This window comes from Dermochelys coriacea, chromosome 3, assembly GCF_009764565.3.
Source record: "Dermochelys coriacea isolate rDerCor1 chromosome 3, rDerCor1.pri.v4, whole genome shotgun sequence".
Lineage (NCBI taxonomy): Eukaryota > Metazoa > Chordata > Testudines > Dermochelyidae > Dermochelys > Dermochelys coriacea.
This window is the reverse complement of record NC_050070.1, coordinates 99,912,130-99,932,066: the sequence shown is the minus strand read 5'-3', so window position 1 is coordinate 99,932,066 and position 19,937 is coordinate 99,912,130. Positions and strand designations below refer to the sequence as shown.

Genomic DNA, 19,937 nt, shown 5'->3' with positions numbered 1-19,937 from the left:
ATACGGCAAATCGGGGTGACTGTTCAGGGTCCTGCACTTTGGGGGGCCCCGTGGGCTGGTGTGATTGGCCGGCGCGGTCGGTCCTGGAAGAGATGGGTCGGTCCCAGAAGTGACAGATTCAACACTTCTGCCCTGGGCCCCACAACCCACTAGGGACAGCCCTGACTAGCAGAGACAGACATGTCCCTGCCAGTCTGGACTTAGTTGCCTAACTCTATGATGGGGTGGGACTTAAGATACACCCCTCTCATCAATATCTCCCATTGGCTAGCTTAGGTGGCTCTTCATTGGAATACATTTGATGAAGTGAGCTGTAGCTCACGAAAGCGTATGCTCAAATAAATTTGTTAGTCTCTAAGGTGCCACGAGTACTCCTTTTCTTTTTGCGGATACAGACTAACATGGCTGCTACTCTGAAACCTTTTAATTCTATGTTACCATTTTTCCCTGGAAACCTGCTGGAAGCATCTTCTGTGGTGGTTCCAAACATTGGACACAAACTTTATGGAGCAACAGGTTTGGCTTGTCATCCTTCAAATTCACTTTTGTTTGAGAGCAAGGAGTCTTCACTTTTGTAGTCATGTTGGTTCCAGGATATTAGGGACACAAGGCGGGTGAGGAAATATCTTTTATCGGACCAATCTCAGTTGGTGAAAGAGACAAGCTTGTCTCTTTCACCAACAGAAGTTGGGCCAATAAAAGATATTTCCTCACCCACTTTGAGTGCAAGGAGCTCAGCCTCATTCTATTTAAATCACTTTGAAAACTGCAGATCTTTTCATGCTTTTTTTAACACTCACTTGTTTTATGTCAGGGTTGAAAGATCAAAAGATATTTTAAATAACTAATTAGTTCTACCAGGTGGAGCACATTGGGATGCATTTCATGAAAGTCAATATAAAATTAATCTATAGTATAATCTGGTGACAAAAATGAGTATTTTTTTAAATGGATAGGCTATATTCTGCTGTAACATCCATGCAACCCCACTGAAAACAATGAGGGGTAGTAAAAGTCTAATAGGAGAGAAGAATGCAGCCCAATGTTTCTCAAATTAAACTACAGTTAATTATAAGAAGCCATGTTTTTCAAGTGTGTTTACCTTTCTCCTATTTTATAGCTTTGTAGAGTACTTAGGTTCTGCTTCCCAAAGCTGGCTGCTATCTTTCTGCTCGTGATTCTCAACTGCATTTGTAGGTGCAGAGAATCATGTTCTTGGGGGAGAACTGGCTCAATGCCACTGTTCATGGCTAGGACTCACTTGCAAATTCCAAGCAGCAGATGTTCATTAGTAGTAATGTATTAGTAGTAATGTATTTTTGAAGTCAATCTGAGAAATTAAGATATAGCCTCAATGCACCAAGTGAAATGATAAAATTATAAGAGGCTTTTTTGTTCTGTCCAAATGAATTTTTTTTAACTGCCTTCAAAATAAACAGCTAAGCAGAAGGCACCCATTAGTTATGTAATCATAATAGCTGTTCTTCAAGAACTGGAACATTCCTGAAGGAACACTTCCAATTTCTTGCTAGTCTGTGCTCATAATTACCAATCCACTAACGGTTGTTATGAACTGCACCCTGTTGATTACAGAAGTCTGCAGATAGTTGGCTGGAGTTTCTTAGCCTGACTCTTAAATCACAGGATGTCTACCAGCTAATGCTCTCTCTTTCTCTCTCTCTCTCATTGTCTCTTTCCCTACTTCCTTTCAATTTCCATGAGGAGCAACTGCCATAGTTTTCTTTTTCCAATACCTTCCGCAGCCTGGAGCGTGTCCTTGATGAACTGTCCAAGAGACTGGGCTCTCTCATTAGTCCTCTCAGCATCCTGCCCGGTTTGTTCTCCATCCGCCGTCACCTTGGTAGCCTAGTGATACAAATTGAGGGAAAGTATAATTAATGGACATGACAAGACTGCACCAGGAGATATTCCCACTGGCTGAATCCATCTGCAAATCTTTCCTCGGGCAAAAGGCAAATCGATGAATTATTGATCAGATGTACTAGAAATGACACACACTGCTCAAGTACACAATTACATTTTATTTCCTCTTCCATTAAATGGAAATTGGAGGGCTTTATTTTTGGTTCTTGGAAATGCTAGTTGTGTGGAACAGCACACAAAGGGACTCAAGTTTGAGTCATTTGAACATTCTTTGAATCTGTTTAAAGCAATGTTGTTCAAAAGCTTTTAAAAAAAGAAAAGGAGTACTTGTGGCACCTTAGAGACTAACAAATTTATTTGAGCATGGGCTTTCGTGAGCTACAGCTCACTTCATTGGATGCATCGGAGCTGTAGCTCATGAAAGCTTATGCTCAAATAAATTTATTAGTCTCTAAGGTGCCACAAGTACTCCTTTTCTTTTTGCGAATACAGACTAACACGGCTGCTACTCTAAAAGCTTTTAATGGATACTTCAGGGCGTACTTCCACTAGTTTCACTATGTGATTGATTTCCTGATGACAGAGTGCAATATACACAGCACTCCCTACCTGGTACCTCCCCTGGGGTGTTTTTGAAGAAGACATGGCCTGTCTCAGTAAGTTAGTAGAATTTTAAATCAATACATTAATTAACTGGAAGAAGAAAGAAAAAGAGAAAGAAAAGGAAGAATAATTACTCTTTCATTCATTTTGCTTAAAATCTTTTGTATACAACATTTTCAAGTGATCAATACAGTTTTGACTATGACTACCATCATGATTTATAGTTTTGATGAATCACAACAGATCAGGATGGAGATGAACATCAAATACAAGTCTGACAAAGCACTAGTCAGAAAAAAACCATCCAAATACATTCATATTTATTTTCAAATTTAAAACATCCTATTTATAATACACCTACATTCATCATACGATATTAGACCATTTCTTGAAAACATTTCATATACTGAGTGCAAACAGTATTTCATGGAGGAAAATAAGCTGTTTGTGTAGGAATTTGATTGCCCAGAAGGAACATCTCAGGCAACAGGGCATCATGCTCTCTCCAGTTCCTGGGAAAGGGTTGAAAGATCTACGTGACCTGGAGCAAGCTTACATTTTATCTGGCTACAGCTATGCAAATCCTGTTCTCAGTTACGAACAAGCATTGCAATAATCTAGTCCAGGGAAATTAATGACACTTTAAAACTCTGAGTCTTGTCCAAGCTGGCTGTGTGTGAATCCTTACTTATCACACTAGATCTTGCCCAATCCCTAAATCTGCTCAGGAAAACTGAATACTTGTTACTGCACAGAAATGGCATTAAAAATCAAAGTAGTATAATAATGTATGGTACTTAAAGCATAAATGGCCAAATTTATCCTTGAAATAAAATCCATGGATGATTTTGGTCTATTGTACTGATCTGCCTCACAGTAATTACAACATAGGTAATTTACATTAAAAATGGTTGAGGTGAGTAGAAGCATCAGTCTTACACTGACCATTAAAAGAACATGGGCTTATCACTTCTATGCAAGTTATGCCAGTGTTACTGGATGATCAAACCTTTAAAATGTGCCCCAGAGGCAGAACTTGCTGGGTAAATTATAAAGGGCATCCAGTACAGGTAATTGGTGGATGTACCTGGTCTTGATGGACCACTGGTCTAATCCAGGATGGCATTTCTGATGTCATTTTGTTCCTCATGTATTTGAGAATTGTCCTATTATTTATTGTCACATCTTCTGCAATCATCCTTTTATTCTCTGCCTTTGATTTTCCTAGAATGTTTTACATGCACTTCACTTTGTTCTATAATATTCTAGTCCTTCACTACAAATGATGTTTTATAAGTTGCATATACCTTTCTTATCCTTGATTACTTTTTTCACATTCAAATTAATTCAGATTGGCCTTTTTTAACTCTCACTATTTATGGCTGTATGCCATGTATTACATTTTGGCGCAAATTAATCTGTCTTTGAACAGTTTCCATTTCCCCTCTGTGACCATTCCCTTAACTCTTTAAACGCATTCAGCTCCTCTGAATGCTTCTTGTATTCAACCATAATTTGCTCTACTGGAAAATAAATTTTTCTCTTTATTTTTTTCTCTCTTTTGGCTTAACTTCAACTCTACAAACCAAATTAAATAACCAATAGCATCACTCAGACGCTGTCTCACCATAACAGACAATCAGGGGTCACTCTTTGTTAGTAAAGTGCCAACTATTTGCCATGTATTGAGTTCATTAGAATTCCCCATATCTACAGGGGCAGGATTCAACTGAAGAAAACACTACTAATATTGAAAGTTACATCTCAAACTCCTTTCTGAGAAACTACCAAAGCCAGCCAGATAAGAACTAGAGGAAGGTGGTAGAGTGACATCCATGAATGAGTTTTTAAACAGGGTTGCGGGGGCTTGAAAAGTTACAGAATTTTAGACACAAGGTAAACCCTTTAGGATAACAAGGATCTATCCCATGGAAATTCAGGAAGAGGGAATGTTTTTAAGCCCTGCGGTCCTACAAGCATCTTGTGTGGCTAGGGTTCACAGGTGGCACACATCCATACAGATATAATCTTTATTCTCCACTGCATTTGGATCCCTTTCCACCAAATCTGAAATCCATACAAATATTACCATCTGTGCTCAGCCCTACTTCTCCCTCTGTGTGATAGAATCTCCTAATATCATCTGCTCCGAGTAGAGGGACTCGTACTATGGTGCTGCTTCCATCCGCTGCATGCCACCAGGGAAATAGCTCTACCAAGACCTTCTACTGAACACATGCTTTAGGTGGAGTGAACATGCAACATAGACATATATTTGGCTAATTGAGATGGGCTGCACAGAGGCAGGGTTTGGCCCCCCTTCAAGTACTTCCTGCTATCTACAGCCAGTGTTGCTTCGGCCGCCTACTTTTCCAGATCCAGTAACAGGGTTTTCTGAGTCGTGGCAGCTCTCATGGATGGACATAGGGACATCCTGATTTGCAGGATAAGGTGTGGGTGAAGAGGTTTTCTGACTCTGTCTGGGAAGCTCAGCCCTTACAGTTGCATTCCCCAATACACCACCTGAGTCTCAGGGCATGGCTACACTTGCAGATGTAAAGCACTTTGAGTTAAACCCGCCTTCGGAGAGCGCAGTAGAGAAAGCGCTGCCATCTGTCCACACTGACAGCTTCAAGCACACTGGCATGGCCACATTTGTGGCACTTGCAGTGGCATTGGGAGTGGTGCATTATGAGCAGCTATCCCAGCATGCAAGTAGCTGCAATGTGCTTTTCAAATGGGGGGTGGGGTGGGGTGGAGTGTGACAGGGAGTGTGTTGTGTGTATGTGGGGGGAGAGAGAGTGGGTTTTGGGGGGCTGAGAACATGTCAGTATGCTGTCTTGTAAATTCAGAGAGCAAGAGACCCCCCTTACCCCCCTCTTTCACACACAGCATTCCACAGTAATGGTTGCTTTGTCTCGGAGCAGATAAGCAACTGGCTCTCAGAAACGGAGCTTTCAAAAGGCATTTCCGCATTTCTGCAGCCAATTCCAAACAATAACAAGAGTGGCCACTTGACTTAAGGGGATTATGGGACGTTTCCAGAGGCTGATCAGAGTGCAGTAAAGCAACACCTCATTTACACTGGCTCTGCGGCGCTCCAGCAAGGATGCAGCAAACATTATTCCACTCGCCGAGGTGGAGAACCAGCAGCGCTGTAGCTGCGGAGTCAGAGCGCTCTAGGTGCCTTTCCAGTGTGGATGGGTAGTGAGCTAGTGCGCCCAGGGCTCCTTTATTGCGCTGAAACTCGCAAGTGTAGCCAAGCCCTCAGTGAGGGTGGACTGTAAGGAATGAGTGAATGGAAATGTGAGTGAGGGAGAATAAAGTTAAATGGAGAGCCAGAGGGGGAGAAAAAAATGAACTGATGGAAAGGGAAGAATGAAGCAAGCACCTGCAAGCTAATGAGGTGTGAATGTGAAGGTGAATGAATTGGCAATGAATATGAATGTAGATGAATGAGGGAGTATGGATGGAGAGGAAGACAGCAGGGAGAGATAGGAGAATGGCAGCCACTCTGGAGGGGAGGAAAGAGTGGATGAGAAGTTGTTCTGACTGACCAAACACAATGAAGGGGTTGCAGAAGGTTAAATACTGTTTTCTCCTGCCCTTTACATTAAATGGATAGCAATTTTCTTCATGAACCCCAATCTAGAAAATATCATTTCCCCTGCTTGCAGTTATAAAAGTCCTCTTCTATTTAAGGTCTGTGATGCCTCAGACTTTATAATTTGTATTAAAAGATGAAAATAAAGAGATAATGAATGAGCCTCCTTTACATTAATATTTGGAGTACACACATACTCCCTCTCTTCAGGCACATGCACACGTGTGCACACACACACAAACACACACACACACACACACACACACTGTAATTTTGAAGGGATTTACAAAATAATATATAAAATGTACACAAGCAATAACCAAACCACTATTTTAAAGTGGCTTAAAACTACAACACAGGACTTTCTTTAGGGAAGGAGTCTAAAATTACATGGAACTTTTAAAATTTCAGGGGCATACTCAGCAGCTGATGTTAGCAATACAACTCTCAGTGTCATGTGTGTGTGTTAATTAATGTCCAACTATTAATTCAACTATTTTGCTGAATATCGTCTCTCCAGGTCTGCAAGTCCTATATATTAATGTTCCATCAAATACCTGAACTTCAACACTGCTGATATCAATTCCCTTTCTTAGAATTCTCAACCATTAGGTGGCACACTTTATATTATTTTCCTTTCAGACTCTCTCTCTGATGACCTAACAATATTCCAATCTCTGCACTGACGCTCTAATCTGAAATAAAAGCTTTCCTAATAAAAGGAATAACTAGCATCCAGAGACCCTCACCTCCCCAAAATAAAAAAAGTGTTTTAAAAATTATTTGATTTATCGCTGTAAATGCCATTGCCATTTTGATAGCCCCACTGATTGACTTTTCATGATAACTAGATTTGATTTTAAATCAGAAATTTCTCTGTCTTGCTGTGCAATTCTTAAGTAGAAACTGAAACAACTCACAGTGCTGTATAGCAGTGGTTATCAACCTACAGCCTGCTTGCAGCCCAATCAGCACACAGCTGCAGCCCATGTGACATCCTCAGGGACATACAAGTAGTATGTATATATTGTGTGGATGCAGTCCACATGAGACATAGAGAGCTGCATATGTGGCCCACAATGGTAAATTGAGAACCACTGTTGTACAGCCAAATGAGAAATGAACTACCACAACAAACAGATCATTTGTCTATTTAAAAACAGGAAACCAAAATGCAGAAATTGCAAAACTTTTTCTATAATATGTCTGAGACCTCCTGGGCATTTTGCAATTCCGTCACAAATGCTGAGTGAACCTGTGGTACCCGTCTGTGAGAGGCAATCCTACAAACACGCGTTTATTATTTCTCTGAAATATTCAGGCCTAGGGGATTTGAAAGAGAAAATTATGCTTTTAAGGGATTGATAAAAAATGTGGAGTCTTTGTGGCACCTTAGAAACTAACACATTTATTTGGGTAAAAGCTTTCGTGGGCTATAACCCACTTCATCAGATGCATGGAGTGGAAAATACATTCGGCAGGTATAAATACACAGCACATGAATAGATGGGAATTGCTTTACAGAGTGGGGGGGGGTCAGTGCTAACGAGGCCAATTCAATTAGGGTGGATGTGGCCATTTCCAATAGTTGACAAGAAGGGGTGAGTATCAACAGAGGGAAAATTATTTTTTGTAGTGACCCAGCCACTGCCAGTCTTTATTCAGGCCTAATTTGATGGTGTCAAGTTTGCAAATTAATTCCAGTTCTGCAGTTTCGTGTTGAAGTCTGGTTCTGAAGCTTTTTGTTGAAGAATTGCCACTTTTAAGTCTGGTATTGAGTGTCCAGGGAGACTGAAGTGCTCTCCTACTGGTTTTTGAATGTTTTTGAATGTTACAGTTCTTGATGTCTGATTTGTGTCCATTTATTCGTTTGCGTAGAGACTTGTCCAATGTACATGGCAGAGGGGCACTGCTGGCACATGATGGCATATATTACATGTATTTATACCTGCCTACTGTATTTTCCACTCCATGCATCTGATGAAGTGGGCTATAGCCCATGAAAGCTTATGCCCAAATAAATTTGTTAGTTTCTAAGGTGCCACAAGGACTCCTTGTTGTTTTTGCTGATACAGACTAACATGGCTACCCCTCTGAAAAGGGATTCATGAACTCCGAGGCCAAAAGGGACCACTGTGATCAGCTAGTCTGACCTCCTGTATAACACTGGCCGTAGAACTTCCCCAAAATAATTCCTAGAGCAGATCTTTTAGAAAAACATCCAATCTTGATTTTAAAATTGTCACTGATGGAGAGTCCATCACAGTAACCGTTGGTAACTTCTTTCAATGGTTAATTGCTCCCATTTAAAATGTGCACCTTATTTCCTGTCTGCATTCAACCTAGCTTCAACTTCCAAGCCCTGGGATCATGTTATGCCTTTCTCTGCTAGACTGATGAGCCCAATAATACATATTTGTTCTCCATGTAGGTGCTTATAGACTGTAATCAAACCTATACACTTCCAACAGTGGTCATGCCAGTGCCAAATACAGAAGTAAAATAACTTCTTTACTGCTACTCGAAATTCTCCTCTTTATGAATCTCCTGATGTGTTAGTTTTTTGGCTACTGTGTCACACTGGGAGCTCATGTTCAGCTCCACCACAACCACCATGTCTTTCTCAAAGTCACTGCTTCCCATGATAGAGTCCCCCATGCTGTAAGTATGGTCTACACTCTTTATCCCTAGATGTATACATTTAGTCATATTAAAACACATATTTTTGCTTGCACCCCATAATACAAAGTGATCCAGATCGCTCTGAATCAGTGATCTACTTTCTTCATTATTTAACAATCCCCCAACTTTTGTGTCATCTTCAAATGTTATCAGTGATGATTTTATGTTTTCTTCCAAGTCACTGATAAAAATGTTAAATACTGTATGGTCCAGAACTGATCCTTGCAGGACCCCACACAAGCTTGATGATAATTCCCCATTTACAATTACACCTGGACACCTGTCATAAGAACGGCCATACTGGGTCAGACCAAAGGTTCATCCAGCCCAGTAACCTGTCTACCGACAGTGGCCAGTGTAACGATCAGTTATCTCTCTCCTGCCATCCATACCCACCCTCTGACAAACAGAGGCTAGGGACACCATTCCTTACCCATCCTGGCTAATAGCCATTAATGGACTTTGCCTCCATGAATTTATCCAGTTCTCTTTTAAACCCTGTTATAGTCCTAGCCTTCACAACCTCCTCAAGCAAGCAGTTCCACAGGTTGACTGTGTGCTGTGTGAAGAACTTCCTTTTATTTGTTTTAAACCTGCTGCCCATTAATTTCATTTGGTGGCCCCTAGTTCTTATATTATGGGAACAAGTAAATAACTTTTCCTTATTCACATTCTACACACCGCTCATGATCTTATACACCTCTATCCGATGAAGTGAGCTGTAGCTCACGAAAGCTTATGCTCTAATAAATTTGTTAGTCTCTAAGGTGCCACAAGTACTCCTTTTCTTTTTGCGAATACAGACTAACACGGCTGCTACTCTGAATCCTACACCTCTATCATATCCCACCTTAGTCTCCTCTTTTCCAAGATGAAAAATCCTTGCCTCTTTAATCTCTCCTCATATGGGACCCATTCCAAACCCCAATCATTTTAGTTGCCCTTTTCTGAACCTTTTCTAATGCCAGTATATCTTTTTTGAGATGAGGAGACCACATCTGTACGCAGTATTCAAGATGTGGGCATACCATGGATTTATATAAGGGCAATAAGATATTCTCCGTCTTATTCTCTATTTCTTTTTAAATGATTCTTAACATCCTGTTTGCTTTTTTGACTGCCACTGCACACTGCGTGAATATCTTTAGAGAACTATCCATGATGACTCCAAGATCTTTCTCCTGATTTGTGGTAGCTAAATTAGCCTCCACCATATTGTATGTATAATTGGGGTTATTTTTCCAATATGCATTACTTTACATTTATCCACATTACATTTCATTTGCCATTTTGTTGCCCAATCACTTAGTTTTATGAGATCTTTTTGAAGTTCTTCACAGTCTGCTTTGGTCTTAACTATCTTGGACAGTTTAGTATCGTCTGCAAACTTTGCCACTTCACTGTTTCCTCCTTTCTCCAGATCATTTACGAATAGGTTGAATAGGATTGGTTCTAGGACTGACCCTTGGGGAACACCACTAGTTACCTCTCTCCATTCTGAAAATTTACCATTTATTCCTACCCTTTGTTTCCTGTCCTTTAACCAGTTCTCAATCCATGAAAGGATCTTCCCTCTTATCCCATGACAACTTAATTTAGGTAAGTCCCTTTGGTGAGGGACTTTGTCAAAGGCTTTCTGGAAATCTAAGTACACTATGTCCACTGGATCCCCCTTGTCCACATGTTTGTTGACCCCTTCAAAGAACTCTAATAGATTAGTAAGACATGATCTCCCTTTACAGAAACCATGTTGACTTTTGGGCAACAATTTATGTTCTTCTATGTGTCTGACAATTTTATTCTTTACTATTGTTTCAACTAATTTGCCCGATACTGACGTTAGACTTACCGGTCGGTAACTGCCAGGATCACCTCTAGAACCCTTTTTAAATATTGGCGTAACATTAGCTATCTTCCAGTCATTATTTTGAATCCATTTACTGTGTACCATGTTAATTTTATATCATTCTAGTTTTTTAATCAAAATGTTATGCAATACCAGTTCAAATGCCTTACAGAAGTCTAAGGATATTACGTCAACACTATTACCTTTATCAATCAAACTTGTGATCTCATCAAAAAAAGATATCAAGTTAGTTTGACAGGAACATTTTTTCATGAATTCATGTTGATTTGTGTTAATTACATTACCCTCCTTTAATTCTTTATTAATTGAATCCCATATGAGCCGCTCCATTATCTTGCCTAGGATTGATATCAAGCTGACGAGCCTATAATTATGCATGTCATCCCATTTACCCTTTTGAAAAATTGGCACAACGTTAGCTTTCTTCCAGTCTTGCAGAATTTCCCCAGTGCTCCAAGACTTATTGAAAATCAACATTAAAGGTCCAGTGAAAAATTCTGTCAGTTCTTTTAAAACTCTTGGATGCAAGTTATCTGGACCTGCTGCCTTAAAAATATCTAACTTTAGTATAATCTGTTTAATATCCTCCAGAGATACTAGTGGAATGGGAAGAATGTTATCATCACCATACAATAAGACTATATCATCTCTTTTCTCCCCAAATATAGAACTGAAATATTTATTGAACATTTCTGAATATTAGATAATTCTACCATTTCCATCTAGTAATGGACCAAATTCCATTGTCAGGATTCCTTTTGTGCCTTATATATTTTAAAAACTCCTTCTTATTGTCCCTAACTCTAATGGCCATAGATTTCTCCTTTTGTCCCTTCCCTTTGCATCCCTTATCAATTTCTTACAATTCCTAACATCTGATTTATATTCATCATCATCAACCTCCGCTTCCTTCCATTTATTATGTGTGTTATGTGTTACATGATTTTACTAATGCAGAAACCCCAAGACTGTTCAAGAGGCAACACTTCAGTGCAGGGGGAAATGAGAGAAAGCTACTACCTCACTTGCTGAAGGCCTCTACTACCCAAAAACGGCTCCAGCCACAGGAGTCACTGTATTAATCTGGAGGCTTAGCCACTGTTGGTTTTGTAAAATAACTCCTAGCAGCAACCCTTTTGAGACTTGTGCATATTTGCCACAATAATGGCTCTCTTTCCTTTAGCACTATCTTTTTCAAATCCGTTCATTCTTGAATGCTGCTTCTGCTTACATTATATATTTATGTGAAAAGAACACATCTCAACATACTGGCCCACCCCCCCCCCCAAAAAGAGGATGTCAGGGGAGTCATGGGGAGTGATTTGAAACTGGCACTTTGGGAGTGAAAAGTGATTTATAACTCAACCATTCATTCACATTTAATTCATCTTCAAAAAGAATTTTGTCTGTCACTTAGAAGCATCCCTTTAAACTAACCTCTAGCTTTACCTCAGAATGCTACAGACTTACCCTTGTCAGTAACTCATCCATCTCTGTCACAAGAGTATCCAGGTTTTTTTGTGCCAACTGAAGGAGTCTCTCTGGTGCTCGCTGAGGTGATAGCAAATGCTGGGGAAAAAAATCCATTTCATGGATTTCAGGGCTTCAGAAATAATGGAGGGAAGAAACATCAAAGCTTTCTTCTCATTACAGATGCAACTCCTTTTTTGACACTAATGACTAATGTCACACCGATCTGAAACTGTTTACTCAGCGTTCCTGACAGTTTTAAGTCTTTAATATAGGATATAAAATATATGCATGTGGTAGAGTATACAGTGCACTCACTACAATGTAACTGCTCTACGGACTGTTAACAAGAATACTATTTATTTTTACTAGAATTTCATTTCATTATCTCTGTGCCTGCCATATATTTCCTTCCATCCAAGTGAACAAACAAATTACCACTGCATGATTTACTTATTATCATGAGTCAAAATACATAATTGTAATAACTATTTACCAACTGTGACAAGTTTGAAGTAATTAAACCTTTCATTTGTCTTTTTCCCTACTTCTAGCTGTAGTTATGTGTACAGGCAAATATATACGTGTTTGTCCTGAATCCTTGGATTGATGTAGGTGTGCTGTGCATATACCTTTAATTCCTGTGTCGTGTTCTCAAAACCATACAGCATTTTATATGGAGGAGGCAAGGGGCCACTGAGGTTGACACTCAAAGTCATCTGGTTTAGTCGATCCAAGTCACTTAGAAGGAGTCCTATGCATTCATCATCACAAACTGTGGGAAGGACAGGGACAGTAAAGCATATTTATTCCTGCTAAGCATTTAAGGCAGATGTTTGAGCCAAAAATCTTTTACAGCACACTTATAATTCTGTGAAAGATAATGCCACCAATCTCAGATAATTAAACCCAACAAATGTATGGAACTAGAAAAAAAAACATGGAAACAATAGGTAGGGAATATTGCCTAGAACTTGATAATGGGACAGTATGATATAAAACCTATAGAGCTAAATAAGTAGACTTACCTGGGATAAAGAAGGAAAAAAATTAACATTAAACGTTATAGACTAGCCTATACAAAATCCTAATTTAGGTGAGCAATTTAGAGGAAGTCTGGAGAAAGCAGGCAGATAATTCAGCAAATCTAAAGAGCACTAAAAAAAAAAAAGAACTATGGATTGTCTTGCCATGTATTTGAATAGATGCAAACCTCTTGTATTCATATCATTTATGCACTTTATAGTCACACCACACATAGCAGCATCGCCAAGCAAGTTAAACTGTAATGCAGATTGCAAAAAGGGTCAGTATGAAAATGCTGATCACTTCCCATTATTTAGTGCTTTCCTCTACTTCATTTCATTATTCAGATTATAATTTATTTGACTGTTGTGTACTGCATATGCCTTAAAGGCGTTTGAATCTTTTCTCCCCAATACTTTATCATCCATTAAAAGAAGCTCACATAACCTTATCGTCTAATATTATTCACTCTGAAGACAGAAAATTATTCACCCTGTAAACAGAAAATTATGGGTATGTCTCTCTCTATGAGTCTCCCATCATCATGCACAAACGTGTTACATAGGTTCAGTAAAGCTATACAGCATTTCGGAAGGTGGAGTAATTGTGAAACAATGAATATAATGGGGATGCTAAGAAACACAGAGGGCTGTGCCTAAAATTTTACTAGGATGTAATTATCTCACTCAGCAACATCCTTTTAAGCTGCCTAATGGCTAGGAAACCATTAAGCAAAATGTGCATCTTTGTAAAAATAGGATGTAGATAGATGTAGGATGTAGGTAGATGATTTTCAATGCAGAGTGACAGTTTCATCTGAAATCTATTGTTCCATGTAGATTAAATCTCCTCTGCTTTTCATAATGTTCAGTCACAGTCATCAGAATGTTCCCTCATTCTAAATCAGGTGAGGACAGTGGAATTGTGAAGCGGGGGGCTGGTCCAATTGTGGATGTAGAAAGAAGAATGGATACTGGTTTAATACACCAAGGAGCTACTTGGAGAGGTGTGAGAGAAAACGGATGTTGGTTTAGTGCAGTAAGAAGTAGGTAGGCTAGCCACACTGGAAGGAGGATAGATGAGTTCCTCTCTTCATTTAATTCTTCCCCCTACGTCTCAATATTTTGTTGCTTGAGATGAAGTACATTATAATTATTCTAGTGAAGGCCAGTATATTCTGGTTTATGCCTGTATATCAAAAAGACTTTTACTGGCCCACCTCTTGTCATCTGTTTAGAGAGAGAAAACATATTTCCATAAGCTAAAGGCAAGTTTTACGGCAAGCTGTGTGTTTTATATATCAACATCTGTCTCCTAATTGGTCAAGAAGACACACAGATCTGAAAGCCATTTTGGAGGGTGTAAATGCATTGTCTAAGAGAAAAACAGTGTTCTTTTAAAGCAGAGGAATTTTTTTAGATATATTTTATTTTATTCTGTATTTATTATATTCTGTATATTACATAAAACAATAAGAAATTTCTAGTTGCCCTCAATATTTTTGAAGTGACTGGAAATTAAAATGGGCTGCAAGTTAAAACCAAACAATTTACTGTAACAGGAAAAATTTGAATAGCTTATAAAAACATGAAGTATTCTCAGTGAATAAACAAGTGTCATTTGATAAGTTTTCTGTGAGCAAGTGATATGAATTAACACCTCTTGGTTGACAATCGGGCTGAAAAGATGAACTACATCAAGTCAGGACCACAGCTGAGGAGAAGAGACAGTTACTCCAATACATAGTCTGAATGTACTGGAGTAATAGCAAATATTTCAAGAGTATGAATGTATTTTATATGATGAAATGTCTCCAAAGCTTTATCTATAAAACTGTCAGCATAAATCTCTGTCTAATATTAACAAATGCAACTTTAAATTCAGATCATTATAGCAGTGCACGTGTGTAAGGAGCAAATCATGCCACTATTACAATCTTTTCAGCTGGCAATTAATACAAAATATTGTATTTTCAGTTTTCACCACAATCTCTCATGCATAATATGTACTATAAATATTCTGACCTATCTCCTAGTGAAAAGCATCTCAGAAAGCATGTATGCCAAAGAAAAATGGTTTCACAAACACTGATCTCATAATAAAGGATATTTCAAGACATACATGTTTTACAGACATCTATCCTCTTACCTATTTTAAGTAAAAAAAAAAGCCAAAGATAATGATAATGGAATCAGATTTTTTTTTCAATACACACAGATCAGAGTATAGTTGAAAGGCTCTCCATCAAGTCTTCCTTTTTCTGGAATTCCTTTGTATGGCTGAAAGATCTCACAATATCTCTCATTTTCCTCTGTTTATTTTTCCTTTCTTAACTTTCAAGCCCTCATATTACATGGAATTTCCATTACAAAAATACTCACATGGAATATCCTAATAATGATACAAAACACTGTAGTAAAACTAGTATAAGTTCTAGTGTTTTGAATCATTATTATACAACACTATAGTGTCTTTTAAAGTTTTTTTCTGGATGAGTAGGGCAGAGATGGAGTCATTCCTGAGGTGATCAATGCTGATACTTTTTTGTAAAAGTGAATGCTCCAGAGCAAGACAAACCATTCCTCCCTTCCATCAGTGTCTTGGAGCATAATTTTGTTCTTAGTACTACAAATACCTGAATCCTAATATACCACTCTCCCTAAGCATGCAGAAAGCTCATTTACGTCAGTGTCAGTTCTGCATGACAACAGAGAGCAAAATATTATGGCTGAAATTGGTGTTGTGTAACTGAACCCAGAATTTTGTCTTAAATATTGTCATCACCATTAAAGTGCTAACACATCAACTTACCCAGAGTTATTTCCCAGTTTAAGTATAAGGGAAATCCATGGAACCTCTGATATCACTATATGGTAACCTATGATCATTATTGACTTTTTAATGTTGACTACTATCTACTCCTCTTTCTGCAATCTCAGGGGCTGCCAGTCAAAAAAGTGGTCGAGTGAACCTGGAATCAATCCCAACTGTCTTTCTTGATTGTGCAGAACACTCACTAAACTAATCAATCTTGTATCATTTCCGCCCCTTTTTCATTAGGGAAAAAGAAGTGAAATCCTGGTTTCATTTAATGTATTTGGAGTTCTGCCATTAACCTCATTGGAGGCAGGATTTCACCTGTGATCTCTATGTCTCCAAATTTTGGAGAAAACTCAGACCTAGATCTGGATCAAAATTGTGCAGCTCAGGTTCACTTCTGTTCTCCACTGTTCATAATCCCACATTTGTTGCAGATGGCTGAGACTCAGTAGCTAGCAAGATTTAAACATGCAGAGGCTGGTGCAGTGGTTCTCAAACTTTTTGCCGTCATAACCCCATTTTCAGATTTAGTGCTTTGTGCTACCCCAGAAAGCATGGAGGATGGTATTTTGCTTTACAAAATGGTGTCCTCTGCACAGCATGACTTCACATGAACCATACATGTGAAATCACACAACATGGAGTCTGCCATTTTGTAGAGAAAAAAGGCATCTCCGCACACAGAATTGCAATCCTATCTGCTGATGATGCCATTTGGGGTTCTGATACATATTTTGGGAACTGCTAGGCTGATGGTAGGACATTCACTCAAATTTTCTCTCTCCAATAGTAGAGTGCAGGTTTGTTGGCTGCATGGCATAGTACAATGTCCATCTCTTTTCACAGTGTTAAATTAAATAAACAAAATTTTGTATTTTTAATATATATATTTCCCAGCTTCTCTATTTGTCGTACATTTTTCCCTTTCCCTTTTATTTTTCACCCTTTCATTTAAGTCCTTGCTTGCACATTAGTACCATGTTGGCAGCATATATTTGAGGATAAGGATTTGTTGTTTAAATATTGCTGCAGATCTCAAAATATTGTGACTAAACTTTTACAGATGAGTCTGAATTGTACATATAATTGATCCCCTGAAAAGTGCTCAATCGGTGAATTATTATTTTATTATTTATTATGGGTATTACAGCAAAGCCTACAAGCTCGTATCAGGATTGGGGCCAATCAGGATTGTGCTAGCCACTGTGCAAACACACAGAAAGTCTTTGTCCCTGTCCAGGTGAGTTTACAATCTAAGGCCCTAATTCTCCAATGACTCGCTCATGATTTTATCAACTCTGGGCAGACCAGTTGAAGTCTCTAGAACTACTCACAGAGCATAAAGTTAAGCATGTGTAAGTCTTTGCAGGATCAGGATCTAATTTAAGATGAGATGCAACAGACTACAGACTTGATCCAAATCCGATTTAAATAAATGGAAATATTTTCATTGACTTCAGTAGGCTTTGGCTCAAGCCATATTGAAGAAGAAAGAGGGAGGGAGGACAAGCGTGAGAACACTGGGAAGTCTGAGTTACATATTGTGGCCATGTGCATAATTTTAAGTTTTTATGCCCAAAACTATCTAATCCAGGTGAAGGGGCAGAGAGCTGCAAAAAGACAATACCTATGCATTGAGTTACTCTTGGGCATAAAGGATTGTGGCCATCCCTTTTTAACTCTGACAGAGAAGCACATATTTCTGAAATACAGTTGTCACTATCAAAAGGTCAACATTTACACCCCAATACCTGAGATACCACAACTAATTTCTAATATAAGTAGGATATTGTGTTGCCTGTATCTCTGACACCAGGCTGTGGTAGTTGTCGGTCAATGGTGACATTTACAGTGGTGAAAACTGCATAGATATTTCTATTATTTAACATCATAGGGGTCCCTAAGCAGAGTAAATTATTACAAATTAAAACTAATATCTGTGAGTAATTCGAGAAAATCGGGGGGAAATTTTTTGTATTTGAAATTAAACAATTTGTTCCCAGCATCATTAAAAATAATGTTGCTAATTTTCTTATTGGTTATGAAGGCTACTGTTTGCTTGAACAAAAAGAGAAAATAAGACACTAGAACTGGACTACGTAAGAGCACAAATTTCAAGGATCATGTATATTAATCAGTGTGGAGGCCTCCTCAGCATGACACTGGGCATACAAACTCTTCACTCCCTGGAATTTTTGAAAATCTGATGGCTTCAGTTGGAACCAATCAATTGGGGGCAATGATATAAGTGCCAAAATTACTTATTTAAAAACAAAGAAATAGATTAGAATTAATTCAGAGGCATATTAGGCTATTTTGAGTATTGAACTTCTCAGAAAAAAATTATTTTTGGCTATAATTTTTCTCATCACTGCTCTAGCTCCTCATCAGACTAGATCTAACATTGTTCTGTTCTGGGAGTGTAATAAGGAGGTTTATTCCATATGTCTACGCTATCCACATGTAATTATCTTTCTGTTATTATGTGACTGTAAACAAATTCTTCCCTTTGTTCAGCAATTGTATGTTTTTAAAAAATCCCCCTTTTTCCATTCTGCCTGTGGCTCTCTAAAATATAGTTATTACAAAACAACACTGACAAAAATGCCACCTACTAAGCAACAAAAATGATGTTATGAAGTAGTTGCTAGACAAGATGACGCTATATTGTAAATAAAAAAAATTACGTTCAGTCAAAAATATGATTATTTAAATGCAAATGCACACCTCTCTGGTGGTGGGTTTTTTTTGCCTAGTCACTTTAAATTGTCCCACCATTAAGATGTTTAGTATAAAAAAGATCTTTAATACAAATGTCACATTTAAATAATGTTACATTGTAATAAATTGGTTAAAAGTTTATTTTTAAGAGGATTTAAATTTGTATTCCTTATCTTTTATTTGTTATTTTTAAATAACTGCCATTTCAAGAACACTTCCAAAAATTAATTAGTAGAAATCATTTGGTATTAAATGGACAAAATCAATGGACAAATATTAAATATGACAGACCAAAATGTTAATAGTTTAACAAGACTATGCTTTAAATTTACATTACTTATGTGTGTGTATGTATATTTGCATTAAGCTAGACCATTTTAAAACCATCTAATAATCTAGGACTTTACATCACAATTCTTGCAATTACCACCAATGCACCAATATTTAAAATGAAATTATTGAAAGGAACAAAAATATCCAGGCGAATATTCATATATCATTTGTTTGAAATATTGCAGGTATGTAATATTCCTTATGGGGCATTCATTTGCTCCATTTTAGTCACTATTAGTCACTTAATCAATATTATTATGGTTTTATTACAGTTGAAAGTGCTTAGGCATAAGGGTTTTATTGCATTTTCTGGAAAAAAAAAGTTTTATACACTCAAGCTGAATGATAACAACATAAAGGGGCCAACTCCTCAGCTGCATCAGAATGAAACTTGGCACAGCTATGGGCTTGGGGAGGTGGGCAAAGCCTCAGAGTTTCTCTAAATGATGCCTCTCTGCAATCGCTCTTGGTGGGCCCTTTCACAGCTGGTGATCAGTGGAGTGCAACAGTGTATCACCAACACTCCTTGTGTCTGTTATGCCCCTAGAATGCCCTTGATGGGCTAGGAGGGAGAAGCATAGAGTTGCCTATATTGGCTCTAGGCTACCTGGGGTTTCCACTATAGTAGCGGAGTCCCCAACCTGCCACTGGAGCAGGCAGACCTGTGGAAATAGGAAATAGAGTGATATCTGATTTATATTATTCAATACTAGTCTCCTCTGGTGCACAGCTAGGAATAATATGGGCCACATATTAAAACATATTAGAGAAAATACCTCTATTTGTGCATTTGCAACTTGGCACTTCCACATGCAATTTTGAGCACTTTCACTTGTGTGTTCAAATGCTAAAACCCATTTGTACATGCAAACTCAGTACTAATGTTGTTTTGTATATATACAAGTTATTTGCATACACACAAAAATA

General features: G+C 38.3%; 1 protein-coding gene across 2 annotated transcripts in view; it reads right to left on the bottom strand.

The window, feature by feature from the left end:
• Positions 1-19,937, bottom strand: part of LAMA2 (laminin subunit alpha 2) — a 492,564-nt gene that overhangs the window by 96,371 nt on the left and 376,256 nt on the right. For both annotated transcript variants that reach the window (XM_038397415.2, XM_043510932.1), the window contains exons 33-35: positions 12,743-12,885; positions 12,111-12,209; positions 1,755-1,866 (exon numbers count right to left, since the gene is read on the bottom strand). In XM_038397415.2, the coding sequence (XP_038253343.1) occupies positions 1,755-1,866; positions 12,111-12,209; positions 12,743-12,885 (354 nt within the window). The remainder of the gene's footprint in view (positions 1-1,754; positions 1,867-12,110; positions 12,210-12,742; positions 12,886-19,937) is intronic.